This window comes from Saccopteryx leptura, chromosome 7 (genome assembly GCF_036850995.1).
Source record: "Saccopteryx leptura isolate mSacLep1 chromosome 7, mSacLep1_pri_phased_curated, whole genome shotgun sequence".
Lineage (NCBI taxonomy): Eukaryota > Metazoa > Chordata > Mammalia > Chiroptera > Emballonuridae > Saccopteryx > Saccopteryx leptura.
Window position 1 is genome coordinate 47,786,686 of NC_089509.1, and position 26,606 is coordinate 47,813,291.

Below are 26,606 nucleotides of genomic sequence, written 5' to 3' on the forward strand. Positions count from 1 at the left end.
CATCAGAAAATGCTGGTTATTTCTGTTAAAGAAAAGCAGTTATTCATATCAAATGCTATTGAAATGAAGAAAAATTATGCTCACCCAGTTAAAAGATAGGCTCTTCTGTAATATTATGGTAAACAACACAAAAAAGAACAGCTTTGCCTACAAGGATAGTGTCTAAGACCAGTTCATAAGTCATGGGGGAAAAACTGCCTCATTTCACAACTTAAATATTTTACTAATAAGGCAGAAATACTAATTGGAATCTGAGAAATTTCATATTTAACGTCCCCTGGACCTTAAATACTTTAAAATATTTTAAACCATTTAGAAAACAAAAATATTGAAGTTAAAAAAGATTCAAATGAAAACTTTGTAGTTGAAGCCTTTTTAGATCTATTTCAATGTAAAGTGTGCCCTCTGCTGGAAAATGCTATCATAACTAGTGATAAATTAACACAATTTTTCAACCTAAGACCTAAGCTTCATTAGATAAGATACATATGAGTTCTTATTTCTATTCCTGCCAGGTAGTGTCCTTCCTATTTTCATCCATGATGTACTTCTGAGTCCACAGAATAGTTCTCCTTTTTCCCCCTGGCCTCAGGCTGTCGAGCATTCTCTTTGCTGGAAAGCGGTTTTGCATTACAGCAGGGAGCACTGCCAGGAGCTGGGCCCCGTGCCTATTGAGAAAGAAAGGCACCAACCCATCCTGTTCTCTTAAGAGGCAGTGCTTACAGGGTCTGCAAACATACAGGCCAATTCCACTTGTCACGGTAACTATATTTATTCTAGTTCTGATCTTGCCGTGCATTTTAGCCTCACCTCTTCAGCCATTCCTACCTTCCCCCAAGTTACAGAATCCCCACAGCCTAGAGTGGTGAAGACTACCCCAAAGACTTCCAACCCACGTTCATATATGGGCACACACACAAAGACAGCACGGGCTTCTTAAGTGTCCTGAACTTTCTTACTACTAATAATAATACTTCCTTTTCTTTGGAAATAACTGAATCTTTTTTGAGAGGAAATAGATGACTTTTATTTTCAGCTCCATGTATATGGATTTGTGCTTGCGCGCGCGCACACACACGCTCACATTTTGGTCTGTCAGATTCTGCTCTCCATGCCAGGGAACATGTGTTCCCACAGAATGGAGAGAAGCCACCTCCACCCACCTTGCATATTCTCTCCTGGATCCAAGCTTCTAGGAAATGAGTTTCCCAAAGAGAGAGAGAGAGAGAAAGAAAGAAAGAAAAACTCTTCTAGAGCCACAGGCCCACATGGCTAGCCACGAAGCTTCTCGCTCCTGTTTATAGAATTTATACTGCTGAAATGTTTCTGTCAGAATTAAATTTGAATTGGATGTAAGGACGTTAGCTTAAATTTATCTCTATGCCCTTTAGCCTTCCGTGTTAGGTCTCAGATAGAAAAAAATCGTTACTCAAGTGCAAGGGGTAGTGGGGACCACCATACCCACTAGAATAACCCATTTATTCATGGACAGTCAGCAACGGAGGAAAAGACTCCTAGAGCAGAGTCACTTATGAGTGATGAGTCAGATGACCATATGGAAAGTAAGGCTTGGCAATGCCAAGGCCTTGGGGTGGCAAGATGGAAGAAGATGAATTGGAAAGTCCATTAGCTGATAGAGCTGTGCAAGTGAAGCAAATGTAAGCAGACATGAGGAAGGCGTGTGGAGAGATGAGCACACGTCCATTATGTTAGTATTTTATACATGTCCCAACAATGAATGATAAACTTTGTAGAGTACTTTTTTTTTGCCTTATGAAAAACATTTATAAAAGTCATAGTTAGAGAAACCGATGAATTCTCAGTGACCTTAGAAGTCTCCTCTGCCACCACCCTTCTCCATAAATGCTCCTTTCTAACCAAACTGGTCCCCTACACGCATTTGATTACGAAATTTTGCTCTGTTTTTCATAGCTGTATTTTGAAGTTTATTGTAAATAATATATATCATAATAAATATTAAATAACTGCATTAATGAATCTACTCCCTGTGTCCACACATGCATAGCCTCCCCTATTATCCACGTCTCCCAGCCTAACCGCATTGTGAACGGTGCTGCGCCTGCACTTGTGCTCCAGATGTCTGTACAGCCTGGAATGCTCCTGCCACTTCCATTCACAAATCCAACAGGGGTCTTCCCAGCTCAGCGGGAATGGCTCATCTTCCTCCTCCGGTAAGCTTCCTCTGCCCTCCTTTTCTGCGCAAATCTTCTCATCCTTTAATACTTCCTCTTTGGCTACAGATAGATGACTGTTTCTTTTGCGGGGGAGGGGGGCATGTAACTTGTTTACTTGAACTAGATTCTAAACACTTTGAGGGGGAGGTCAATACTTCAGTGGTTGTTTCCTAACCAACTCACTGCTTTATTCACACTACTCTAGTTTCTGGTCCTCATTCAAACAGCACAATAGAGGAGGTAAGGTCTACTAATTAAATTTAAATTAAAATCATTATCTTTGTTACAATTTTCTAAAAACAAAAGAAACAGAAAAAACTTCTTTTCATAGTCATAAAAAGGATGTCATGAAAATAAGTCCAGCATGTATTAGCAGCACACTAGGGAGATTTCTTTCCATCAAAATATCTACCTTCATTTCTGAGGTATCAGTGGTAACCCTCCTAGAGCTATGATGCAATTGCAAGTCATCTAACAGACCTAGAGGGCTCATGGTAGGTTTTAAATATAATTCAAACCTATATTATTATTTTTAAACACCAGTATCAGCAACAGCGTCAAGCATTTCTGTCTATCTTCCAGCTCAAAATCACATCTGCCTTTTGGATTGCCTCGGTAGTACAATAACTAATGCAACTAAAATTAGGAAAACATAAAAGTTAAGGAGAGCTAATTTAATGCAAACCAATCCTGTAATAGTATAGGTGATTCTGACACAATATAATTTTGCACTTTTTATCAATTATCTTTCTAAGCTCTCAACTGTTATGCGGTATTTGTTTCCAGAGATTCTAAAAATTTCTAAATTGTAGAGGTTAGTGCTGTGAAACATTATTCTGGTTCTCAAGTGCAAGGATAAATTTTGTGGCATTTTAACAGAAAATAGTATAGACCAAATCTAAGATTGGACTCTGGTCTATAAAAAGGCAAAACAAAACAACAACAACAAAAGTGCTATAACAGATTGGGCCAGGGAGAAGGAGGCTGTTTTATAAAGGTCAATTTTTAAACCCCTCCTACAGAACATGATCTATGCAAAATATATCCACAATATATTCCAAAGCATAATGTCACCGGATAAACCTAAGGAGTGGAACATATGGGGGAATATGAAAAAGAAGGTATTAAAGTCTGAAAACAAGCAGGTTGGTAAGCTCATTAGCTGGGGTGGAATTTTAAAATCTTCACGTGAACGAATATATAAATCAAAATATACACATGCACTCATAGTCATGCGCACTGTATATTCACACATGGCACATTCTACACCGTTACATTACCCCAGTGAAACGCCATTCTCTTTATAAATGCGAAAGGCTCCCTCTGCTGGCCATTCTGGGGAATTTCACTTTCTTGTTCGACAAAAGGAAGATCCAACATAGGATGATAAAAGAAGTTTGGTGGATTTCTGCAGAACCGTATCAAAGTAAGTTTATTCCAGATACAATAAATTTTATTTAGTTGTGGATATGATTTAATATATTTTTATTTTATTATAGATCATTAATTCATAAAATAGTATACTTATAAGTCGATGTAAAATAACTACTCACTTGTGACAAAGCAACAGTAGCAGACAGCTAAAACTGATTGTACAATCAATTTTATTGGCCACTTATAGAATTTGAAAAACCCATATAATTATGTACTTGCTATAAGTAAAATATTTTTAATAGAATAAAATATATAAATACAGGCTCTGTGCCCCTCTGATGTTTTCTAGGGAAGTGTGGTCTAGAAGAACACCCAAGTTTTCCAATATTTTCTTGTTATGAGATGACCAGTGACTTCAGAAAGCAGAACTGTAACACCCAGAATTAAAATAATACTAATAGTCTGAGAACTATTCAAATATCCATTAGAAATTGTTGTGTTAATTTGGAAAATGACAAAATAGAAAACTTTTGGTATATCTTAATTATGCACTATTTTTTAAATGGGAAGCAGTTGGAAGGAGGAAAAAAGAAGAAATGCCAGCCTACCCTGCAGATCTACCCCCGGGGAATTCAGGTATATCACTCCTAGACGAAATGTGATTAAAACTGATGTCAGGGCAGGCCACCGTTAACTAATGGCTGTCTGCTTCACCATCAGGTGTATTAAGTAGTAAAAGGAGCTGAATAACAGTATAGGAGGAATCTTTGCATTAAACTCATAGATAATTAACATTTGTATGTGAAAAAATATTTTAGAAACTGGCTCAGAAATAAAATATACAGAAGTCTTCATTTGAAATTGGAAATAATCCAAATCAAATTTTTTTCTTTCTGCATATGAAAATTCATATGTAGAGTTTATGTGCACCTTAAGTGAAAAATTTCTTTCGATGTCATTTTGGCAACTGTATTGGAAAACTTAAAACAATGTGTTATGATTCGAAATAAAGATTATACATTATCAATATCAGTAAGAGACACAAAACAAAATTATGCAAATGAATATGAGACTACAGAATACTTTCACATTTATTTGATTGTTAATTCTGTCCAAGAAGCCAATGTAGGCAAAACATCTTTCCACAGTCACTTCTGCAACAAAAATTTCAATTGAGAGAACTCTAATAACTTCTTTAGGCTAATGGTATTTTACAAGTTATTTATATCAGTACTTTTAGTTCTTAAGAGCTACAAAAAAATGAACAGACATTTGCAATAATCCATAGCAGCAGTGCCTGTGCCTTAAAGCAAAAGCACTACATTTTCATTAATAAGTCACCCCTTGGTACTGCTCAGGAAAGGGCCAGAATGGATTGGACTAATTTGCTCCCAAATCTATATCACAAAGATCTTCCAGACTAGAAGACTGTTAAGGTCTGTGTATTGAATGGTGTCCTCAGATTACTGTACATCTTACTGTACTCTCACGTGTTCTCAGACTATTATATGTTGTAATAATAGTCTGCAGTTTTCTTCCATTGCACTTGCTATACAGTACTGCTGCCTAGCACTTACTAGGCAGCTAATACTGTACAGTGATTACTGTTTAGTGAACACATCCATCAGATGAAAGCACCGTAGAGGCAGAAGCTGTTTCTGTTATTCTCCCACTGATTTACATTCCTGGGACATGGCAACTATTTGTGAAATGAAAAAAGTGAAGGGAAGAGAGAGAGGGAAAATACCCTGGAGGAGGGGGTGACCCTTTCTCTTCCCTATGGTTATTATTAAGATACAGATTATTTTTCACAAAATGCAATTTGCAGTTTTATATTAAATATTAAGAAAACAGAAGTTTTTTTAAAATATTGCTTTCTAACTTTGAGACTGAGAATCCTCCACATGTATAATACAATCCGATCAGAGCCATAAGTTATGCAACCTTTGATGAAAAACCCTTAATTGAGATGCAGGATCATTTCTGAGCCTGTATCCTGTCTTCAGTACTTTACCATTGCGGGCTTAGAAAATAGCCCAGGACCCACAGGGATGTCAGGTAGCCGACCAAGGAAATGTATTAAAAGGTGAAAACCCAAAGTCAGATAGTGGATTTTGGCATTCCTACAGAATCATGATTTCTGAAGGAAAGCATAGCTGCTCAAAAAAAAAAAAGAAAGTTCTTCTAGAATTCAGGTGTAAATGCTCTGCTATTCTACACAGTAAACGCTATTTCACGTGTGGTCCAGGACCAGCAGGAGCGGCATCGCCTAAGACAGACTCTCAGGTCCTGCACAGAACCTCCCGAGGCAGAGTCTGCATTTCACCCAGACTCTCCTCCAGCGGACTCATATGCACCTCAGAGCACAACCAACAAGCCTAAAGAGCAGACCAACTATACAAATACTGGTACTATTCATGACAAAGGATTTCTATAGGTAGTTCATATAAACAAGCAAGAAGATTAAAAAGAACCTAATAGAAAAACAGATGGATAATGAACAAAAATAACAAAAAGGAATAAACTTGCAAAAATGTTTTTCTTTAGGAATCAAAAAAATTCAAATTGAAATAATAAAATGTCCAGTTGGAAAAGTTTCAAAATATTATGCACTCTCATAGAAGCAGCTTTAGGGCAGTAAGTACTCTCTGTATTGTTGGAGGACAGTAAATTGATATAAGTTCCTGGAGTGAAATTTGACATTAATTATTAATTGTCTTAAAATTAAAGAAATCATTTGATCCAGAAATTTCCATTATGGAACATGTTTGTAAGAATTAGACTGAAGCATAAATACAAAGGGTGATTGATTGCAGCTTTATTTACAATGTAGAAATTTGGAAGCACCTTAGATGTTGAACAATTAGATAATCAATTATAATGCATCCAATGGATGGACCTATCATTCAATTTTTGTAAGCCATTCTGTAGAAGAATATCTAATGAACACAGGAGAAATGTCATTGTATATAAAGATCCAGGTATATAAACAAATCAGAATATTTTACACCCATTTGTCGAGTAAGTATCTATGCTGTGGGAGAATTGGTGACTTTATTTTGTTGGACATTTGTGTGTTTTCAAATTTGCTGCAATGTAGCCATATTACTTTTCTGAGTCGAAAATAGTAAAATTTATAGTGGTATGCTGGAATCAGCTTATATTTATCTCATAAGAGCAAATTGTTAAATTTTAAGGTATTTTGGTAAGCCAGATGTTAAACACAGTCATTTAAAAAAATAAAATTCTGTTATGTTAAAACTAAATAAATTATATTAAAACAGAGGCAATGAAAACTTAAAACCCATCATTTCCTGATCATTTCACTATATTACCTATGATGTTGAGGCTATTTGTGCCTATTGCATCTGTATGGTGGAAATGCCACAGAATGGTGTGCTACTGCACGGCCCCCACAACGCTGTGCTCACTGACATTATGTTGGAAGCTTGAAATCAGCCTAAATGAGAGCATTTATACCGTGGAGATTAGTACATGCTACCAATTGGGGCTTATTTTCTTTTCCCAGGGAGCTACTTGTGAAATATTTATCAGCACACCACAGACTTGAAGTATTTCCTGAGAAAATAGAATGTGGCATTTTGGGGGAGATAAGAGAGGAGAGAAGAAGTCTATTGTGAGCAAATTAAAGAGAGGAACAAAATTAAATTAGTTTGATCTTTCCGGGACTGTCTCATATATAAAAAAAAAAAAGGACATAGTGGTATCTAGTTCTCACACCAATCCGTCACGGCAGTTCAAGTCAGCGCCAGGTTAGCGCCCGTCCACTTCCCTTCTACAGCCTGGGTTTTCGTCTCTACAATCCAGCTGACCCTCTCTGAGACAGGCCAGTCTATAAAATCGGGAAAAGGTAATGGCCTTACTTAATTATCAGAGCTTTGAATGAAACAAGCTGCTTCACAACTGGGATGCATTTTGAGAAACGTCCTTAGGTGACTTTGTTGTTTGTGCGAACATTATGGAGTGCACATACACAAACCTGGATAGAATAGCCGGCTGTGCACTGAGGTTAGAGGTATAGCTGATTGCTCCCAGGCTCCAAGCCTTTACAGCATGTTACTGCACCAAACAATACAAGATTAAATCCAGCACAACAAAAAATGATGCAATCGACAGACGCAGTAAAATGAGATGTATGAGGCTGCTGCCGGGGTAACACAGCATACTGTTTTACAGCAAACTGTTTTATGTATAAGTACACTCTTTATTTACAAGCAAGAGTACACTCTACAATAATGATAAAAAGTACAATACATTAAATATATAAACGAGCAATACAGCCGTTGATTAAAAGTATTATGTACTGTACGTAATTGTATATACTATATACTTGTGGACTGGCAGCTCTGTTTACAAGAGCATCACCACAAACACGTGAGCAATGCACTGTGCTACCACCTGACAACAGCTGCAGTGTCACTAGCCAATAGGAATTTTGCAGCTCCATTATAATATTGTGGGACCTCCATCATATGTGAGGTCCGTCATTGACCAAAACATGCTTCTGTGGCACCTGACTATAATGGATTTCAAAGTACTTTGAAAACTATGATTTATTGGGCACACTTATATTTATCACATTTCAAGGACCACAGATGTCTTATAAAGTCAAATTAGAACCAAATGTGTTCCTAATTATAACATATTAATATTGCATTAGTTTTGAAAACATTTTCAGCCATCAAGAAGAATTATTTTAACTTAATCTCTTCTAAAAATATTATTTTAATAAGAATGCTCATAAAACCCCAAAGCCCAAATTCTTTCCCCTCTGTTAAACAGATTCTGATGTCTTCAATGCACCAATTCAATTTCGGGGAAATATTAAGTAGTGTATGTATAGTATGTAGGTGTTCCAAATACCTGAAACTACAGAAGAATCCAAAAAAGATGAGTTCGTTGAATTATTCTCCATGTCTGAGTTCTGTTTTTCTGGGCTTGGCTGATCTGTGTCTAAAAGAAGCAGCTCTTTAACTTCAGGGCCATCTTGATACAAATTCTCATTTTCTATGAATGAAAGTATTAGAATGTAAAAAATAGTACAGTGCAAGTTTTTATACAGTATACATAAAACCACTATCTATTGTTATTTTAAAAATAAAATGGGGTTCCTAATAGAGATTTACCTGAGTATACTGCAATACCTTGAAATTTTCAACAGAATGTCAATCGTATTGCAATGCAAGCTTTTCTACACTGTGAATACCTGTTATTGTTACTCTCAAAACCACGTGTGGGTCTCTCATAGAGATCTGCCCAAACGTACTTCAGTACTTTGACATTTTGAAAGGCTTGAAACATTTTCATTCTGACACAGTATTTTTATTTTTACTGTGGACATAGAAATTCTTTGTAATGATTAAATTTTATCTTAAAAGATTATTTAATAACTATTATGCTAGTTGCAAAAATAGTGGAATGCTTTCTGATCTGACCATCACCTTTCGGGAGCAAGCCACTTATTCTGTGATGCAAAGTCACATTTAAGGCTGAATTAATGAAAATGCAAATTTGGTGGTAGTTTTTCTTTAGTTTGTGCTCTTGCCATTTTGTTCTCTCGCTATGTATTTTACAGGAGACGTACATATGCTTTAATGTCAGCCTAAAGGCATGTATTCTGAATTTCTGGAGGTTTTAAAAAACTCAGTGAAATAGTCTATACCCTTCTTTTCTTCTTCCCTTTCTTGCTCCCATTGGCCTTTCTTCTTTCAACCAATATATACTGAGTATTTTCTTAAGGAACTAAGTGGTTACAAAGAAAAACAAGAGTTTCTATCCTTCTGAAGATACCATCTGTTGGAGAAGACTGATGTTTTTAAGAAAAATAATAAACTATCATTTTGAATTAGGCCATCTTATAAAATAAAGAGAAAATGAGTTATGTGTATGAAGAATTTCCTGAAAAAAAAAAACTGTTGTGGCTTTGAACTACGTCTTTGGCCAGACAACGTGACGATGTTTGCAGCTACACAGGAAGTATGTTTGGAGTTTATAATCATAATAGTCAACTTATTTTGTGCTTACCAAAAAGCACATTTCATATGCTAAATTATTTAATCCTCAAAATAACCCTAATAAATAGTATTAAAATACCCACTTTACAGAGAAGTAAACTGAGGAACAGAGAGGGAAAGTACCTGGCCAAAGAAACACATCCAGGGAAGTGAAAGAACAAGGATTCAATAAGCATAAGGATTCAGAGCCTGGGCTCCCATATCCATCAGTTGAGGCCACCATAATATAATACCATAGACTGAGCAACAGAATTGTATTTTCTCCCAGTTCTGGGATTGCAAGTCCAAGATCAATGTGCTGGCAGTCTGGTGTCTGGTGAGAGTTCTTTCTTTAGGTTACAGAAGATCACTTTCTGACTATGTCCTCACATGCGGGAGAGAAAAGAGAGAGAAAGAGAGACAGAGAGACTATTTTTTCCTCTTCTTATAACGCTACAGTTGTACTGGATTAGGGCCTACTCTTCTGACCTCATTTAAACTTAATTATCTCTCGGCCTGACCTGTGGTGGCGCAGTGGATAAAACGTCGACCTGGAAATGCTGAGGTCGCTGGTTCAAAACCCTGGGCTTGCCTGGTGAAGGCACATATGGGAGTTGATGCTTCCTGCTCCTCCCCTCTTCTCTCTGTCTCTCTCTCCTCTCTCTCCCTCTCTGTCTCTCTCTCCTCTCTAAAAATGAATAAAAAAATAAAAATTTAAAAAAATATATCCTAAAGACCGTATATCCAGATAGAGTCTCTTTAGGAGTTAGGACTTCAGCATATGAATTTGAGGGTGACCCAATTTAGTCCATAGTAGCTTCTAACCACAAGAATTATCACAGCTAACTTGCTGGTCATCAAGACTTGCTAGAAAAATGCTTAGATTCCCCTAAAATGTACTGTTCAGCAAACAATATTTAAATTCCCGATTCCGCTGATCAGATTTTGTGCGGGAATGAAAAGTTAAGTCCTACCCATTTGGAATGCGTTGATTTCTATTCTGCTCCCTGCCTCCTAAGAGCCCACCTACCTGAGTCCGTTTCCTTCATCGCCCACTTTGGGTGGAAGGAAAGAAGCCCCAGCTGTGAGAGGACCTGCCATGGGCCTAGAGGGAGCAGAAGGGAGATGTGGTGCCCCTGATTTTCTTTTCACAAGGACTTTCCACTTTTATTTAATGCTTGGCCTTGGCCAGCCAAGATCTCCTTGTGGGCTGAGAGAATCTGGACAAACCCATCCCTAAGCTCTTCTGAAAGAGGCAGGAAGACCTAAGCGTAACAATGCTATAGGCTGTAGTAAAGGACAGTGAAGAGGAAGCTTTGGTACTATGTGTGTCTGATGAGATGTGTTACAACACAGGTGTTACCTGAGATGTGCCGTACATACCCTCCATTGGTTGTTATTGTTCAAAGAATCACAATTTGAAAAATTGTGTTAAACTTCTAGCAAGGCACCTTGTAAAGTAGAACTAAAAATATCTTATCAAGACATATTGCCAGACATGTTGTCGATGTCAGGAGAATCTAGAACAGTGGTAGTCAACCTGGTCCCTACCGCCCACTAGTGGGTGTTCCAGCTTTCATGGTGGGAGGTAGCAGAGCAACCAAAGTATAAATAAAGAGATAGATTTAACTATAGCAAGTTGTTTTATAAAGATTTATTCTGCCAAACCTAGCGAAAATCTGACATAAAGTACTTGGTAAGTAATTATTATTATATGCTTTAACTTGCTGTAACTCTGCTTTATAAATTTTATAAAGTAAAGTTACTTTCCTACTTTATAAATCACCATTACTGTGGAACTGGTGGGCGGTTAGAAAATTTTACTACTAACAGAGATACAAAAGTGGGCGGTAGGTATAAAAGGTTGACTACCCCTGCTCTAGAAGATGCTTTGGAGCAGATCGTGTACTAGACCTTTCCTAAATAATTATGACACTGTGCCCAGCTGTAAAATGGATAGACACACTCTAATTTGGGGGGTGGGCATGAGAAGGTCTTCTGTGATCTGAAAGGCCACCCTTTTTAATATCCATTGATACACTGAGGCCAAAATATCCCAGAGGAAAAAAACCCAAACTGTAGTCATTCCCTTTAGATGTCCCTTTAGAATGTTTGTCGTGAATGGAGTGTCCCACGGGGCAGTGAAAGGGAACTGGCCATGAGAGGGGTGGTCTGGACTGGGGTCCAGCTCATCCTTGAGCTGTATAGGAGGATTTTGGCCCCATCAGTGTGTGTAGCTTTGGCTGGAAGTACCTTCAGACTTAGCAAACGGGCCTTAGAGATATGCTGTGGAAACAACGGATGGGCTGTAATGTACAAGAGCAAAAACCCATAATCTTGATGTTGCAACTGAGGCTCTTCCAGACAAATGAAGCGAAGTAAAGATGCTTCTAGCTGAGAGGGACTTAATGGCAGCGGAAGCCCTGGAATCTGATTGTGCACAGATCGCGCATTCTGAAAGCTGAATGGACCAAGTTTGACTGAACAGGCACCCCGCCCCCAACCCTCGAATAAGTCAAGAGAGGAGGGATAGCCGCAAGGCCTCTTGAGATTTTTACTTTGCAGGGGTCTCAAACATACCACACTGCAAAGCACTTGTTTGGGGGTGAAGATAAAAGACCTTGCCCAAACACCTTTAGAGCCTTTATATACCTCATAGTAAAAATATTCCCCCCATATATATATACACACACACACATACATATATACATGTATATATGTAGATAGATCAAGATATATATGCATCTTGATGTGCATGTATATCTGTGTGTATTTCAAACCACTAGGCAAAATTGAGCTATTTAATTAATGTAATATAAAAACATAATATTCTGTTAATAACTTAGCAACTATCTTTCTATTTTACATAGATAACTTAGAAAATAGTTTATTGGGTATCTTATTTCATTAGAAAGTGTGGGGCACCTGACCAGGCGGTGGCGCAGTGGATAGAGCATCGGACTGGGATGCGGAAGACCCAGGTTCGAGACCCCGAGGTCACCAGCTTGAGCGTGGGCTTATCTGGTTTGAGCAAAAGTTCACCAGCTTGGACCCAAGGTCTCTGGCTCAAGCAAGGGGTTACTCAGTCTGCTGAAGGCCCACGGTCAAGGCACATATGAGAAAGCAATCAATGAACAATTAAGGTATCGCAATGCACAACGAAAAACTAATGATTGATGCTTCTCATCTCTCCGTTCCTGTCTGTCTGTCCCTGTCTATCCCTCACTCTGACTTTCTGTCTCTGTAAAAAAAAAAAAAAAAGTGTGGGGCATGGGGATAGGAATTTGTATGGCTCCTTTATGTCCACGTCCCCAGCCGACACACGGTGCTTGGCACTCATGAAATGCAGGGCTGAATGACTGAATGATTGAATGAGCAGATGTGAGCTTGAAATGATTCTAATTCATTTAAATCAGTTTTTACCAATTAACTTCCAATTTGCCTTACATATGCTATTTTTGAAAACACAGGATACATACTCTAAAGAGAAAGATAAGATGGCAGTTTAAACTAGATTTACAAATAATACATGTGAAAAGGCTCTAAAATGTTACCTTTTCTTATTATAATTGAATAATTTTAAAAAGTCACATGAAATGATATTGAAGTATGTTGGCTATTATAGACCTTTCGTCTACTATTTAATGAATTCCTTTAAATATATATAAATACAACAAGAGACCATGCAGCAGAGTGGTAATAACCATTAAAACATTTTCTTCCAAATTATTTATATCTGTTCAATGTAAAAAGTATCTTGATAAAAAACTCCAGGCAATCACTTTGTTTCTAAAACAAGAGGGGTGGTGAGAAGGGTGTTGGACTAGAAGTCCGTCCGCTGCCAACAATCTCGCCCATTTTGCCGAGTTTGTGGTTTTCTGTTGATTAATCATTTCCCAGGCAGCAGTTTCCTCATTTGTAAAGAGGTTAAAGGAGATGATCTCTCAAACCCCTTTCAGTTTTGAAATTTTGGTTCTAAATGTCTTAGTGTTTGGCCTTGTGTCTACAAGTTTCATTGAACTCTCAATCCCCAAGCGAAACGTGCAAACTCTTCCCTGGCAGAGTTAGAAGTACCTGCGCTGCTCCCAGGGGCCGTGGGGCCTGTCAACTCTTGGGCCAGGGCTTCATTTTCTGTTTCCCTCAAAACGGTCAGAAATGTAGAAAACCAGTTCTCCTTCTGCACAATCCTTCTCAGTAGCTCTCTCACACCTGCTTCGTTTCCGTTGTTTTCTGCGGCAGAAATCTGTTTAGGACAAAAGTGAAATTAAAGAAGGTCAGACATCTTCTGAATTAAGTTTAAAAGGAACTGGCCTTTAGAAAAAATTGAGCAATTAAGCATAAGTATAAACAAAGGCTTATTTCAAACACCAAAGAAGACAGCAAGGCCACTTGTGGCAGCAAGTGTTTTACCTGAGCCATTCTGATAAAGGTGCAAAAGAAAGGGCCTTTCTTCTCGAGCCATATTCTACTTGCATCACTTTCTTTCTGTATATTTGGGCCTAGTTTTTACTTTTAACTCATGGAGTCTGCAAATGGGTAATCAAATTTTCTTATCCAATTCCTGTTTCTTCACTATAACCATTATGAAGTAATTATTATCACAGATTTATATTCTTGCCTATTTAATATTTGCAATATTTTTCATTACTATCATATTTTTCCTAAATTGGTGTTTATTTATTTACTTTGAGAGAAGGAGAGACAGACAGAGACACACAGAGAGAGACAGAGACAGGAAGGGAGAAAGATGAGAAGCATCAACTCATAGTTGCATTATTTTAGCTGTTCATCGATTGCTTCTCACATGTGTTTTGGCTGGGGTACTGCAGCCGAGCCAGTGACCCCTTGCTCAAGCCAATGTCCTTGGGGCTCAAGCCAGCAACTATGGGATCATGTCGATGATCCCATGCTCAAGCCGGTGACCCAGTGCTCAAAACAGATGAGCCTGCACTCAAGCCAGCAAACTCGGGGGGTTTCGAACCCGGGTCCTCTGCGTCTTAGGTCAACACTATCCACTGTGCCACCAGCCGTCAGGTTTAAATTGGTGTTTTTTTAATATTATGAGAGAAAATTTATTTCTATATCTATCTCTTTTTTAAAGTAAGGAGCATACATTCATTATAATCCTTAACCTTCATTTAATTTCCTTTTCAGATTAATGTAAGCAAATTTTTCTAAATGTGAACCATTTGTGTAATCATTGTCATACTACAGCTCTCCAATTCTTAATAGAGCACCAAACAGTTAAAGAAAAGACTAATACAAGCCACATTTAGACCAGAAAACAATCAGATAGGACATCATCAGCTTGCTGTGCCATTAGGCAAGCTACTCTATCTCTTTGGGCTTCAGTCTCTCTCTGTGTAAAATGAAGCAACTGGAAAGAAGTTTCAGGCACCCTCCATCCTTGCTGCACACTAGAATCACCTGGGGAGTTCTCATGAATACTGATGTATGGGATGTACTCCCAAAATTCTGACTTATTTTGTCCAAGCTGGGAAACTAGAAAATATTTTTAAAAACAATTTCATAATTCTAATCAGCAGTTTAAATGAGATATACTGAGTTAGATATTTTCAAGGGTCCCTGTCAATATTTGCTCATTAACTACAGGTGTAATTTCAATTGTTTAACTAGATTAGTCTTTCCTAAAAACTTTATATATTTCTTACTTTCAATAAATATACATCATTAGCTTTTCTTTTCTTATTCTTCTTTTCCAAGTGAGAGGAGGGGAGATGGAAAGACAGATTCCTGCATGCGCACCAACCTAGGATACACCCAGCAACCTCCATCTGGGGCCGATGTCCTGCCCACCTGGGGCCATGCTTGCAACCAAGCTATTTTTAGCACCTGAGGCAGAGGCTCCACAGAGTCATCCTCAGCAGCCAGCGCTGATGGACTCAAACCAATTGAGCCATGGCTGCAGGAGGAGAAGAGAAAGAGAGAGAAAAGAGAAGCAAGAAGGGGAGGGATGAAGAAGCAGATGGGCACTTGTTTGTGCCCTGACAGGGAATTGAACCTGGAACATCCACCTGCTGGGCCAACACCCTACCACTAAGCCAACTAGCCAGGGCCTTCATAAGCTTTTTAAAGTCAGGAATTTGCACTTTTGGAACAATGTCTGGCACAAATTCCGTGTTAGCTGTTTTTATGGATGGCCAGGAAAAACATCTACTTTACAAACACTTCACCAGCCAACTGTACTTAGTACATAAGTGTACAGCATGGTTTCTATCCCCAAAATATTTCAGTCTTAGTAACAAATAGTTAATCATGCTATTATAAAATCTCTGTATCTATTAACTCTACAACTTTAAAAAAAAGGTAATAATTATCATCCATTTCAGGTATCAACAATCCAAAGTACAGAGAAGTCCAGTTACTTTCTTGAGGACCCAGAGCTAGTAAATGGGGAAGGTTGAAGCTGACCCCAGGCAACTGACTCCATCCAATGTTGCCTTCCTGGACTATAACTACAGCTAATAGTTGTCTTAATCTTAAATTCACTTTCTGGCAAGAAGGGTTATAATAACTACCTGAACTTAATAATTTTAGGTGATTTCAGTTCATTTTCCCTACAGCATGTATAAGCAGGTTCTTGCTCATTTCTTATCTTTTCCTATAACTTCACTAATCTCCTAATAAAAATTTTTTGTCGTCAATGGTGTCTATGATGCCTTATCATTATCTGCTAATTTAATCAGAAAGAATTTCCCTTAAAAGAACAAGTGAGGCACTGTAATACTTTTATTAAAAACCTAGACACATTCTATTTATTGAATTTCCTTTAAGTATTTATTGATCAGTTGGTTTTTACTGTAAAGTTACATTTGTCAAACTTGTTTTGTCCTCATTGAGATCAGGCATTTAAGAACCCTTATGTCACTATTTTCCATAAGTATTTTTATTATTTGAATATGGAACTACATATAATACCTATGCAATTTTGTCACCTTCATTCACATTCTGAATTTTTAAGGAATCTTCACAGTTTGGATGCCAGAAAATACATCAATACCCTTTGAAAAAACCACATTCTTTTTTTTTTCTTTTTTACTTAATCTACTTTCCTAAAACACAGTAAAGATATTAGATTCTGATACATAAACCTGATTGCTGAAATTCTTGGGAAGTAAATATTTAGACTTGAAGCTACAACAGGAAATATGATTCCCACTCATGTTCTTTCTGCACTAAACTTTCTCTGAATATGAAATTAATTTAAAATGTCTATGAATATATTGTTAGCTAATTTAAGGAATATAAAATAAATGTGAATTTGTGGGTAATACAATTCAATTCTTTCATATTGTAAATTCTTTGAATGATGTTTTTTCTTTCCAACAAAAATGAGTGGAATAACCAATATCTCCATTAAGTACTGTTTGCCAACACAATTGTACAGTTTGATAAAATTGCTGATTCTCCTCTTCATAACCTTTGGTAACCATTTAAATATAAAGATTTCTTAATACAGGAGAGCTCAACTCTCAGTACCAGTAAACCAGAAAGTAAAACTCACATTAAAAACAAAGAATTTTTAAGAACTAGTTCCCCACAAAGTTAATGCCTTACCAAATGAGTTATGTATTGGCATATCAACGTAGCTGGTTTCTTAGTAATATTTTTCCCTGCTAATAAAATTCTTAACTTTCCTAATTTAGTAATACAATGAGCTGGAGGGGAGTGACTAGGGCACTCAACTTCATGTAGGGAAAACTGGACTAGGTTTCCAGGTGACCAGTCACAGCCTCACTAGTTCTCTTATGAAAATAAAAGTTATGTGGGGTCTTCCAGGACAAGAAGTGTGTATGCACTGGTTAGGGCTGAAACATGCACCTCTGTTCAACTGTTTGGGGTTGATATTGACATTATGGAAGTATTTATGTGATCACTTCTTTTCCAGAGTTCATGGTTGTCTAAAGTGAAGAGGCCAAGATGTTCAATTGGCATCTTAAAACAGAAACAGGTCAGTACTCCCTACAGTTAATGATCATTCTATAATAATGATGGATAAAGTGAGCCTTGTACTCATTGCTGACTCACCATAATTCACAACAGTGTCTAGCACAGGCTAGACATTCTTAACTACTTGTTGGAAGAATGAACACCAATCAACACCTCAACATACACTCTATGAAAGCATAGAAAATATCCGTTATTCTCTGATCTTTTCACTATCATGGCATCTTTGTGCCAGTCAATAGATTTAAAAGAAATAAATGAATAAGTAAATAAATTACATAAGTTTCTTTAGGTAATCACTGGACACAAAATTAAATCTAGGATCATTTTCAGAAGCTGTGATATATGGGGAAGAGGGACTAGAGTGTAGAAATTGGAACCCTAACCTAACAGACCAAGTAAAAAATGTCTGCTGTGCCTGACCAGGCAGTGGTGCAGTGGATAGAGTGTCAGACTGGGATGCGGAAGGACCCAGGTTCGAGACCCCAAGGTCACCAGCTTGAGTGCGGGTTAGTTTGGTTTGAGCAAAAGCTCACCAGCTTGGACCCAAGGTCGCTGGCTCTACCAAGGGGTACTCGGTCTGCTGAAGGCCCACGGTCAAGGCACATATGAGAAAGCAATCAATGAACAACTAAGGTGTCGCAATGCGCAACGAAAAACTAATGATTGATGCTTCTCATCTCTCCGTTCCCGTCTGTCTGTCCCTATCTATCCCTCTCTCTGTCTCCGTTAAAAAAAAAAAAATGTCTGCTGGAAAACAGGAAAAAAATTAAAATAAAATATCATTTTCTTAGAAATCCTGACTACTTAGTTAAATCCTACTTAAAGCTGTCCAGAAAGCAAATTTTGAACTCTTATGTTTATCATCCATTCATTCCCCAATGCCTGACATGATTCATTATATGATATGTTTTCATCTCTATGTCAGATAACTTTTTGGAAATACATAAATATAATCAATCACTTAATTATTAATCAATCAATATTTATTAAGTACAAACACTAGACAGTCTTGGCTAGGTTCTGGGAGCTTAAAGATGAAAGTTATAATTTCCTCTTCAAATCACAGTTTAATCCAGGGACTTTAAGAAGCAGATCTCAATTTCCACATGGGAAATTTACCTAAATTTCTGAAACTGTAAATTCATAAGGAAACGTAACCAAGTGAATGATAATATCATCAACATCCTCATAGCAAAATAGTTCTTTACTATTTATATAGCTTTTCCATAAGCATGACTTTGTGTTCACTAAAATTCTCTGAGTGAGAGGTGAATTATTATTATATTAATTCCCATGGGTAAACTTAGGATCAGGAAACGTATAAAAACTTGGCCCAAAGTAAGACATATAGTAAGAAACAAAGATATTACATCCAGGTCTTTCCATTCCAAATGCTCATGCTTTTTCCACTGCACTTTGCTTTTAAGATGAACATTCATCAGTGACCTCCATACCAATTGATTTTGCTAAACATAGAATGTCCTTCCCATCATCCTCCATGGCTTATTTTTTTATTCTGATGATACCTGTAAAATGGTGTGCACAAAAACCATTCCAGAATCTCACAGACACTCCTCCTAGGACAGCCTCAAATACACAGCTCCTCCATCTTTCAGTGCCTCTTCTGAAATACAAATCTGAGGGAGAGTTTGTGTTGCTTCAGCCTTAACTGCTACCAGTACACAAATGTCCCTTTCCTCTATCTCTTCTTTGTGTCAACTCCCTTGCATTACTGCTAGCTGCCTCCAAGCTTGCCAGAATCAAGAACTTGGATAAAATCTAGCTGGAGGAAATTCAATCCAGGCAAGACAAAAGTGATGCTGATAGGCAGAAGTATTTAGAGTAAATAAGGAGAAGTGCTGTTTCGCTGGCAATCGGGACATCATACCCACCAAACATAAACAGCTTTGTGGTGTTACTGGACTCTGTTGCTTCTGGACTTCCTAACAGCTACTGTGGCTGGAAATGCCATCTTCCATCTCCAGCTGGCTTGAAGGCTGCATACTGTCTTCCAAATTAAGATTCTGCCACAGTGATGTACACATTTGTCATATCCAGCTGGACTACTATAATGCGTTCTAGCTGGTTCTCAATACACAAAACTACATAAACGTTACAGACAACAGTGTAAAGTAATTTACTTTTTGGGAAAACTAGCTATCAAAATTAGATGCAAGCTTAGGTCTTTGGACAGGCCCCATGACTGTCAAATCTACAAAGGAGCGTTAACTTTAGTCACTAACGACTCAGCCACTCATAGGCTGATATGAGTCCAAGGCCCAAAACTTTGTAATGATGATACAAACAATTAAAAAATTGAAAAGAATTTTTAAAAAAGTCAAATTCATAGCATGTCAGACAAATCCTTTGACTTTTTGTCATGGGTTTATTTCCTTATTTGCCTTTCAAAATAAGGTTTTTGACCTACAGTCTTGAATGTTTCTGATTCAAATAGGTCACCATTTCTGTTCATAGTACATTCTTAATCACTGAAAAACATTGAACAATAGAACATTATTACAGTAAGTGTAGGAACTTGCAACATTCACCCTGTCCAAATGCCACCTAAAAAATACATTACTCCTTCACTAAGATGAAAAACTGTAACGAGACGTATTTTTAATGAGTTGTCTCCAAATTTTAATTCTCAGAGAATTGAAACTTTAGAGAAAAAAAAGTCTGTGTATCATATGTAATTTCCCCATTTAGACCAAGACTAAATGGCATAACATATAATATAGGCCAGATATTGACAAATATTTTCTCTAAAGTCCACATAATAAATGTTTAAGCTTTGTGGGTTATCAGTTCTCTGTCCAACTGCTTCTGAAGTGCAAAAAGCAGTCATCATATGTAAATGAGTGAGCATGGCTATGTTCTAATAAAACTTTCTTTATAAACACTGAAAATTTTTAAATTTAAAACCATTATTAGCTTCAGGGCCTAGCAGAACCCAGTAGCAGCCTAGATTTAATCCATGGGTTATGTTTTGCTGTTCTCTGTTTGATGGAAGTTTATTAAATAAGACCTAAAATTCCACACCATCAGTACTCTCTAGCCCTGCCTCTGTTTTCCTTAGAAACCTTGGGCAAGTTATTTGACCTGCCTCAGTCTTCTCACCTGTAAAATAGAGCTAATAACATACACCTCACTGGATTACTCTGAGCATGACCTCTGATGATACATTTTGAAAAATATACTAATTGCACATGGTAAGTGTTCAATAAATGTTATCTATTAGCACACATTACTATTCTAGAATTAACTCAGCCTGTTTCAGTGAAAAAATTAGGAAAAAATCGCCTTTTGTGTTTAAATATTCAAAATTCTGTTTTAAGTGCCTAGATATTTTTCTTCTCAAGGACAGAAGGACGCGTATTTATCCAAAGATGTCAAAGAACGAACATTTGTAATGGTCCAGATAAAATGATCAGCTGCGAGTTGCAAAACCTGCCTAAAAGCCCAATTCTGTATATTTTTTGACATTTGGGGGAGGGGTATACAGCACAATCAAATGTCAAAATAATCTGGAGATGTTTTCTCTCAACATATGTACCCTGATTTATCAATGTCACTGCATTAAATTTAATAAAAAATAAAATAAAATACAATAAAATAAAATAGGCCCTGGCCGGTTGGCTCAGTGGTAGAGCATGGGCCTGGCGTGCAGAAGTCCCGGGTTCGATTCCCGGCCAGGGCACACAAGAGAAGCGCCCATCTGCTTCTCCACCCCTCCCCCTCTCCTTCCTCTCTGCCTCTCTCTTCCCCTCCCGCAGCCGAGGCTCCATTGGAGCAAAGATGGCCCGGGCGCTGGGGATGGCTCTGTGGCCTCTGCCTCAGGCGCTAGAGTGGCTCTGGTCGCAACATAGCAACGCCCAGGATGGGCAGAGCATCGCCCCCTGGTGGACAGAGCGTCGCCCCCTGGTGGGCGTGCCGGGTGGATCCCAGTCGGGCGCATGCGGGAGTCTGTCTGACTGTCTCCCCGTTTCCAGCTTCAGAAAAAAAATGCAAAAAGTAATAATAATAATAATAAAATAAAATAAAGAAAAAAAAGCCCAATTCTATCTGAACCGACACCTACCCGATTTCTGTCTTCAATTGTCAACAGCTCCATCTCCAGACATTTATCCAAGACATCTCTAACCGCCAGCTTGTCCACTAGAGTGGGCTGCAGGAGGTTCAGGAGTTGGAAACACTCATCATGGTAGTTCTCAAAGGACGGAGAGGGCAAGTCTGTGAGCTCAGGGTTCACGTAGCGGGCAGCTAAAGGGCTGCCCCCTCTCTGGAGGGCCTCCACAAATAACCTAGTCCAGCCCGGGGGCCAGGCCCCCTTCTCCAAGGTGCGCAGGAGCTGCTCAACTGCCTGAATGTTCCCGGTGGTGGCGGCCGTCCTCTCAATCTGCTCCTTCACCTCTGCAGGCAGAAAGGTCAGGTAGTCCAGGACGGGCTCCACCTGGATGTACATTTTCACTCTGGGTCGGAAGCACGAGATGAGGTATTGGAAACGCTCGTCTGCCGAATACCCATTGGACATCTTCCCTTCTCAGCACAGGGAGTTCTCCCAAATAATAAAAAAAAAAAGGACAAGTTGCTGTTCTCTGCTCAACAGGTGCTCTGCGGGTGCCACCGTCCGTGGCCTCGGAGTGGCAGGGAGGGCAGCAGGGCAGCTGACAGCCCCCGAGTGGCCACAGCAGCCCAGTGGCCACAGCGCCCCGGACAGACGCGGCGGCGAGGTCGCACCGGCGGGCGGGTTCCGGGCGGGGGCGCAGCGGCGGGCGGACGCGCAGCCCCTCTGCCCTGCGGCTCGCGGAGCTGGAAGCTTTAAGCAGTTTGGTTTCCGTTTCGATTCTCCCTGCCGGGATTTTCCGAGCGTCAGCCGCCGCCGGGCGGGGGTGGCCAATCGGTCAGGGAGGAGCCACCGCAGGGCCGGTTCCGGCACCGGGAGCCCTTTGGCCAGGGGCTCGCGGGACAGAGGAAAGGAAAGCGAACTCTCTCCCGCGCCGGCGAAGGCAGTGATGCCCCAGAATGCCCCCCTGCGGGTATTTTGCCTTCCTTCCAGCATTCTGCCTCAAAAATCAGACTTCCTTCCCACAGCCGTCCTGCGTGGCCCGTTGTCAGCTAAACTGTGGGAGCGTGGAAGGGCGTGATTCGGGGCTTTCCAGCCTAGAGGTGAAGAGGAACTGACACCAACATGGGCCAGTTCTCTGGGGCTGGGGGACACTGGCAGGTTCGCGCCCCCACCCCCAGACGAGATTGCGAGGGACTGGAGGAGAGATGAAGCTAAGAAGACACGTTTCCAGAGAGGCATAACCCCAGGACCCCAAGATGAAGTGACCTCTGCACCCTTTCTAGATATAAACCTGGCGTCCTGAGGGTCTCCGGGAACTAAAGCTTTCCTCGGGAAGTTTCTGTGTGGGTATGAAAAAGATTGAGTGGTAATAAAGTTAATTTGAGTGCCTCATTTGTAGATTGATGTATTTATTTGGCTATGACCAGGGCCTGGTGACAGACGCAGAGGGACTTTAATCACCAACTCATTATAGGAGGAAGCCAAGATTGAAGGTTTCCCATCTCCCAGCATGTAAATTTCCCATATTCTTTAATATACAACTTTCCTTTAATAAAACAAAACAAAATCTCCAAGAACTTATTTTTGACATAGCTGCCATTCTTTTCTTGGATTCAATACAGAAAGTTTTGGCTGAAGCAGCTAGGAACTTAATTAGCAACTAATGTACCAACTTGTAGTAAACATCAACATTTGTCGATGTCATGAGGGGAAAAAAAGACACCCACACTGAAAAATGGCAGCTTCATTTTAGTACAGTAGCCACAAACATGAGTCCTTCAGGTTGCTACTCAGGCATTCTGCTGCCCTGGGTGACGGTGGGTGTGGTATCTATGCTTCATAATGAGAACCCCATGATCCAGAATTACAGGGAGGATGGAGGGGTCATTTAGGCTACCAAAAAGCACATTCAACAATGCCTACATAGCCCAGGGAAACCTGGCCATGCTTTGGACTGGATTAAAGAAATACAGCCTTTATGTTTACCAGAAGTATACAAAATATTCAATTGATTGGCCCTAGCTGTGTAGCTCCATTGGTTAGAGTATCATCTGGATACACTAAGATTGTGTGTTTGATCCCCAGAAAGGGTACGGCACATACAAGAATCCACCAGTGAAGTAACAAAACAAACTAACAAGCAAAAAAGATACAGACTCATATACAGAGAGCTGGTTGTGGGGTGGGGTTGGGGGTGGGAGAGCTGGCTGAGGTGGGTAGAAAGATTGAGCAAAAAAGGACAAAAAAGAAATAACTCATGGACAACAGTGTGATGATTGCCAGGCAGGGGGTGGGGAGAGGTGGAGGAAAGTAGGGTACAGGGGGCATAAATAGTGATGAACAAAGACTTGACTTATGGGGGGATGAACACACCATACAGTGTACAGGGATGTGTTGTAGAACTGAGCACCTGAAACTTGTACAATTATGTTAACCAGTGTCACCTGAAAAAAAGTCAATTAAAAAAAAACTACCTAAAAATAAAAAGACTCAACCAATGAATGCATAAATAAGTGGAACAATAAATCAATATTTTTCACTTTTTCCCTTCCTGTCTAAAATCAATACGTTTAAAAAATTAAATATCCAGTTAAGCACTTTACAGCAAATTTACTTTTTATATTTTTTATTTTTTTAAAGATTCTATTTATTGATTTTACAGAGAGGGGTGGGGAATGAGAAGTATCAATTCATAGTTGCTTCACTTGAGCTGTTCATTGCTTGCTTGTTGCTTGTCCTTTGTGTCTTGACCCAGCATGCCCAGGGTTTCAAACCAGCAACTTCAGCATTCCAGGTTGACACTATATCCACTGCAACAACCCAGGCCAGGCTTATTTTTATTTTTTAATTAATTGTTTATCTTAGAGATAGAGGAAGGAAGGTGAGAGAGAGAGAAGGAGAGACATCAGTTTGTTGTTTTGTTTATTTATGAATTCATTGGTTGACTCTTCATTGGTTGGCATATCAGGACAATGCTCCAACCAACTGAACTACCCGGCCATAGCTCTATTTTCTATCCATTATAGTTAAAGCTTTTTCTTCCTTAACTGATTGTACACTACTTGAAGAAAGGACACATTTACACAGTAACCAGTACCATACAAATAGTAGGCCCTTGATGATTTTCCCCTGTATAGGATTTTATTTGCCTTGACTGTAGCAGTGTATAAATCTTAAATACAAAGCAAAAGCTGCTGGAGTGAAATGAAACTTTGGCCTTATAGATGAGCCTGATTTATACTATTTTCTGTTTCTTCATAAAGTACTACTATATCTTTACTTGATATAAAGAGTTGACCTTGTACCTAGGTCAAGGAGAATCAAATTAGATGATTCTACATAAGTATTCAAATTGTTAATTTTAGTTATTAGTTCTACAAAGATATCTTTCAGGGTTATTATAAGAAAGTGCTCCGCACCATATGCAGGTAAGTTTCATTCAGCATATTAAACTAAAAACAAGCTAAAAACATTCTATCCCCTCCAATTATCCTTTTGTTCTTTAGTTTCAAACACTGGGGAATGAGATGGGATTGCTGATTAAATGTGGGGAAATAATGTTATTTTTCTTAACACCATGAAATTGCTGTCCTGTTGAAAGAGGGTCAAAAGCGGAAGTTTAAATGTTTGAATTCAGATAATATTATTCATTCATTCGATTGTTTTTTAAAATATATTTATTAAGTACCTACTATATGCCCAGCACTAATGAAGGTGCAGTAAATAAAACTGAACAAGTTTCTACATTTTTGGAACTCACATTCTAATGAGAATTGGAAGACAGATAATAAATAATAATTAGAGAATATACAGTGAACCAGGAAAAGATAAATGTTGTGAGGACTATGGTAAATAAGGTCTATTTCTAAGTATTTTATTGTTTTAATGCTATTTTAAAATGAGATTATTTATTTTATTTCTCTTTCAGATAATTGGTTTAGTATAGAAACATTACTGAACTTTGTATATTGATTTTGTATTCTAAAACTTGACTGACTTTGTTGATTAGATCTAGCATTTTTGGTGGAGCCTTTAGGATTTCTTACACATAACATTGTGTCATCTGCAAATAGAGACAATTTTACATCTTCTTTTTAAATTCTGATCTTTCTTTTTTCCTTCTTCCCTCCTTCCCTCTCTCCCTCTCTCCCTCTCTCCTTCCCTCCCTTCGTTCCTTCCTTCCATCCTTTCTTTCTTCTTCCCTCCCTCCCTCTCTCCTTCCTTCCTTCCCTCCCTCCCTCCTTCCTTCCCTTCCTCTCTCCTTCTCTCCCTTCTTTCCTTCTTTCCTCCTTTCCTTCCTTCCTTCAATCTTTCCTTTTATCTTGCCTGATTGCTCTAGCTGGGACTTCCAGAACTATGTTGAATAAGAGTGGGCAGCCTTGTCTTGTTCTTGATTTTAGTAAGAGTCTAGATAATAATGAAGATATAGTGTCACTGGTTGACATTCCGAATAGATGCCCTCTCCTACCTCTCACTAGTAGCATCACATAATATCAATCAGTAACAATTCATATTTACTCTCAAGTATGAGTAACTCTGCTGGATGAGGATTGAGTGATGAGAACTAAGCACAGAAGGGAAAATAGAAAGAAACCCCTTTTTAGGAATCTACCATAATCTTGATAGCCCCTTCTGGAGGAAGGAGGTTGAGGAAGCAAAAGTCAAACCAAAAGTTTCTCAAAATGTACCTTTTTTCTTTATCTATATTTTTGCATTGTGATTTAGGTTATTTTCTGCTTTTTGTTTGAATAGATGTTTTCTTCTAAGTTTCTTCTAATAGGTTTCACTTTCATTCATTTTCTTATTTTCTAAATGTAAGTTTCTATTTCCTCTATCTTTTGAGGGAGAAAATTCTGCTGATCTATATTATAGATATAGGCTGGCCTTTGTTTTGTTTTTTTTTATGTGCCTTGACTGCAGGCCTTCAGCAGACCAAGTAACCCCTTGCTTGAGCCAGTGACCTTAGGCTCAAGCTGATGAGCT

General features: G+C 38.7%; 1 protein-coding gene across 1 annotated transcript in view; it reads right to left on the reverse strand.

The window, feature by feature from the left end:
- The window catches only part of IFIH1 (interferon induced with helicase C domain 1), a 57,784-nt gene extending 34,778 nt beyond the window's left edge, over positions 1-23,006 (reverse strand). Inside the window, exons 1-3 of the mRNA XM_066345647.1 lie at positions 21,636-23,006; positions 13,658-13,826; positions 8,454-8,597 (exon numbers count right to left, since the gene is read on the reverse strand). Coding sequence (XP_066201744.1) covers positions 8,454-8,597; positions 13,658-13,826; positions 21,636-22,088 — 766 coding nt within the window. The 5' untranslated portion in view covers positions 22,089-23,006. The remainder of the gene's footprint in view (positions 1-8,453; positions 8,598-13,657; positions 13,827-21,635) is intronic.
- Between the last annotated feature and the right edge of the window lie 3,600 nt (positions 23,007-26,606).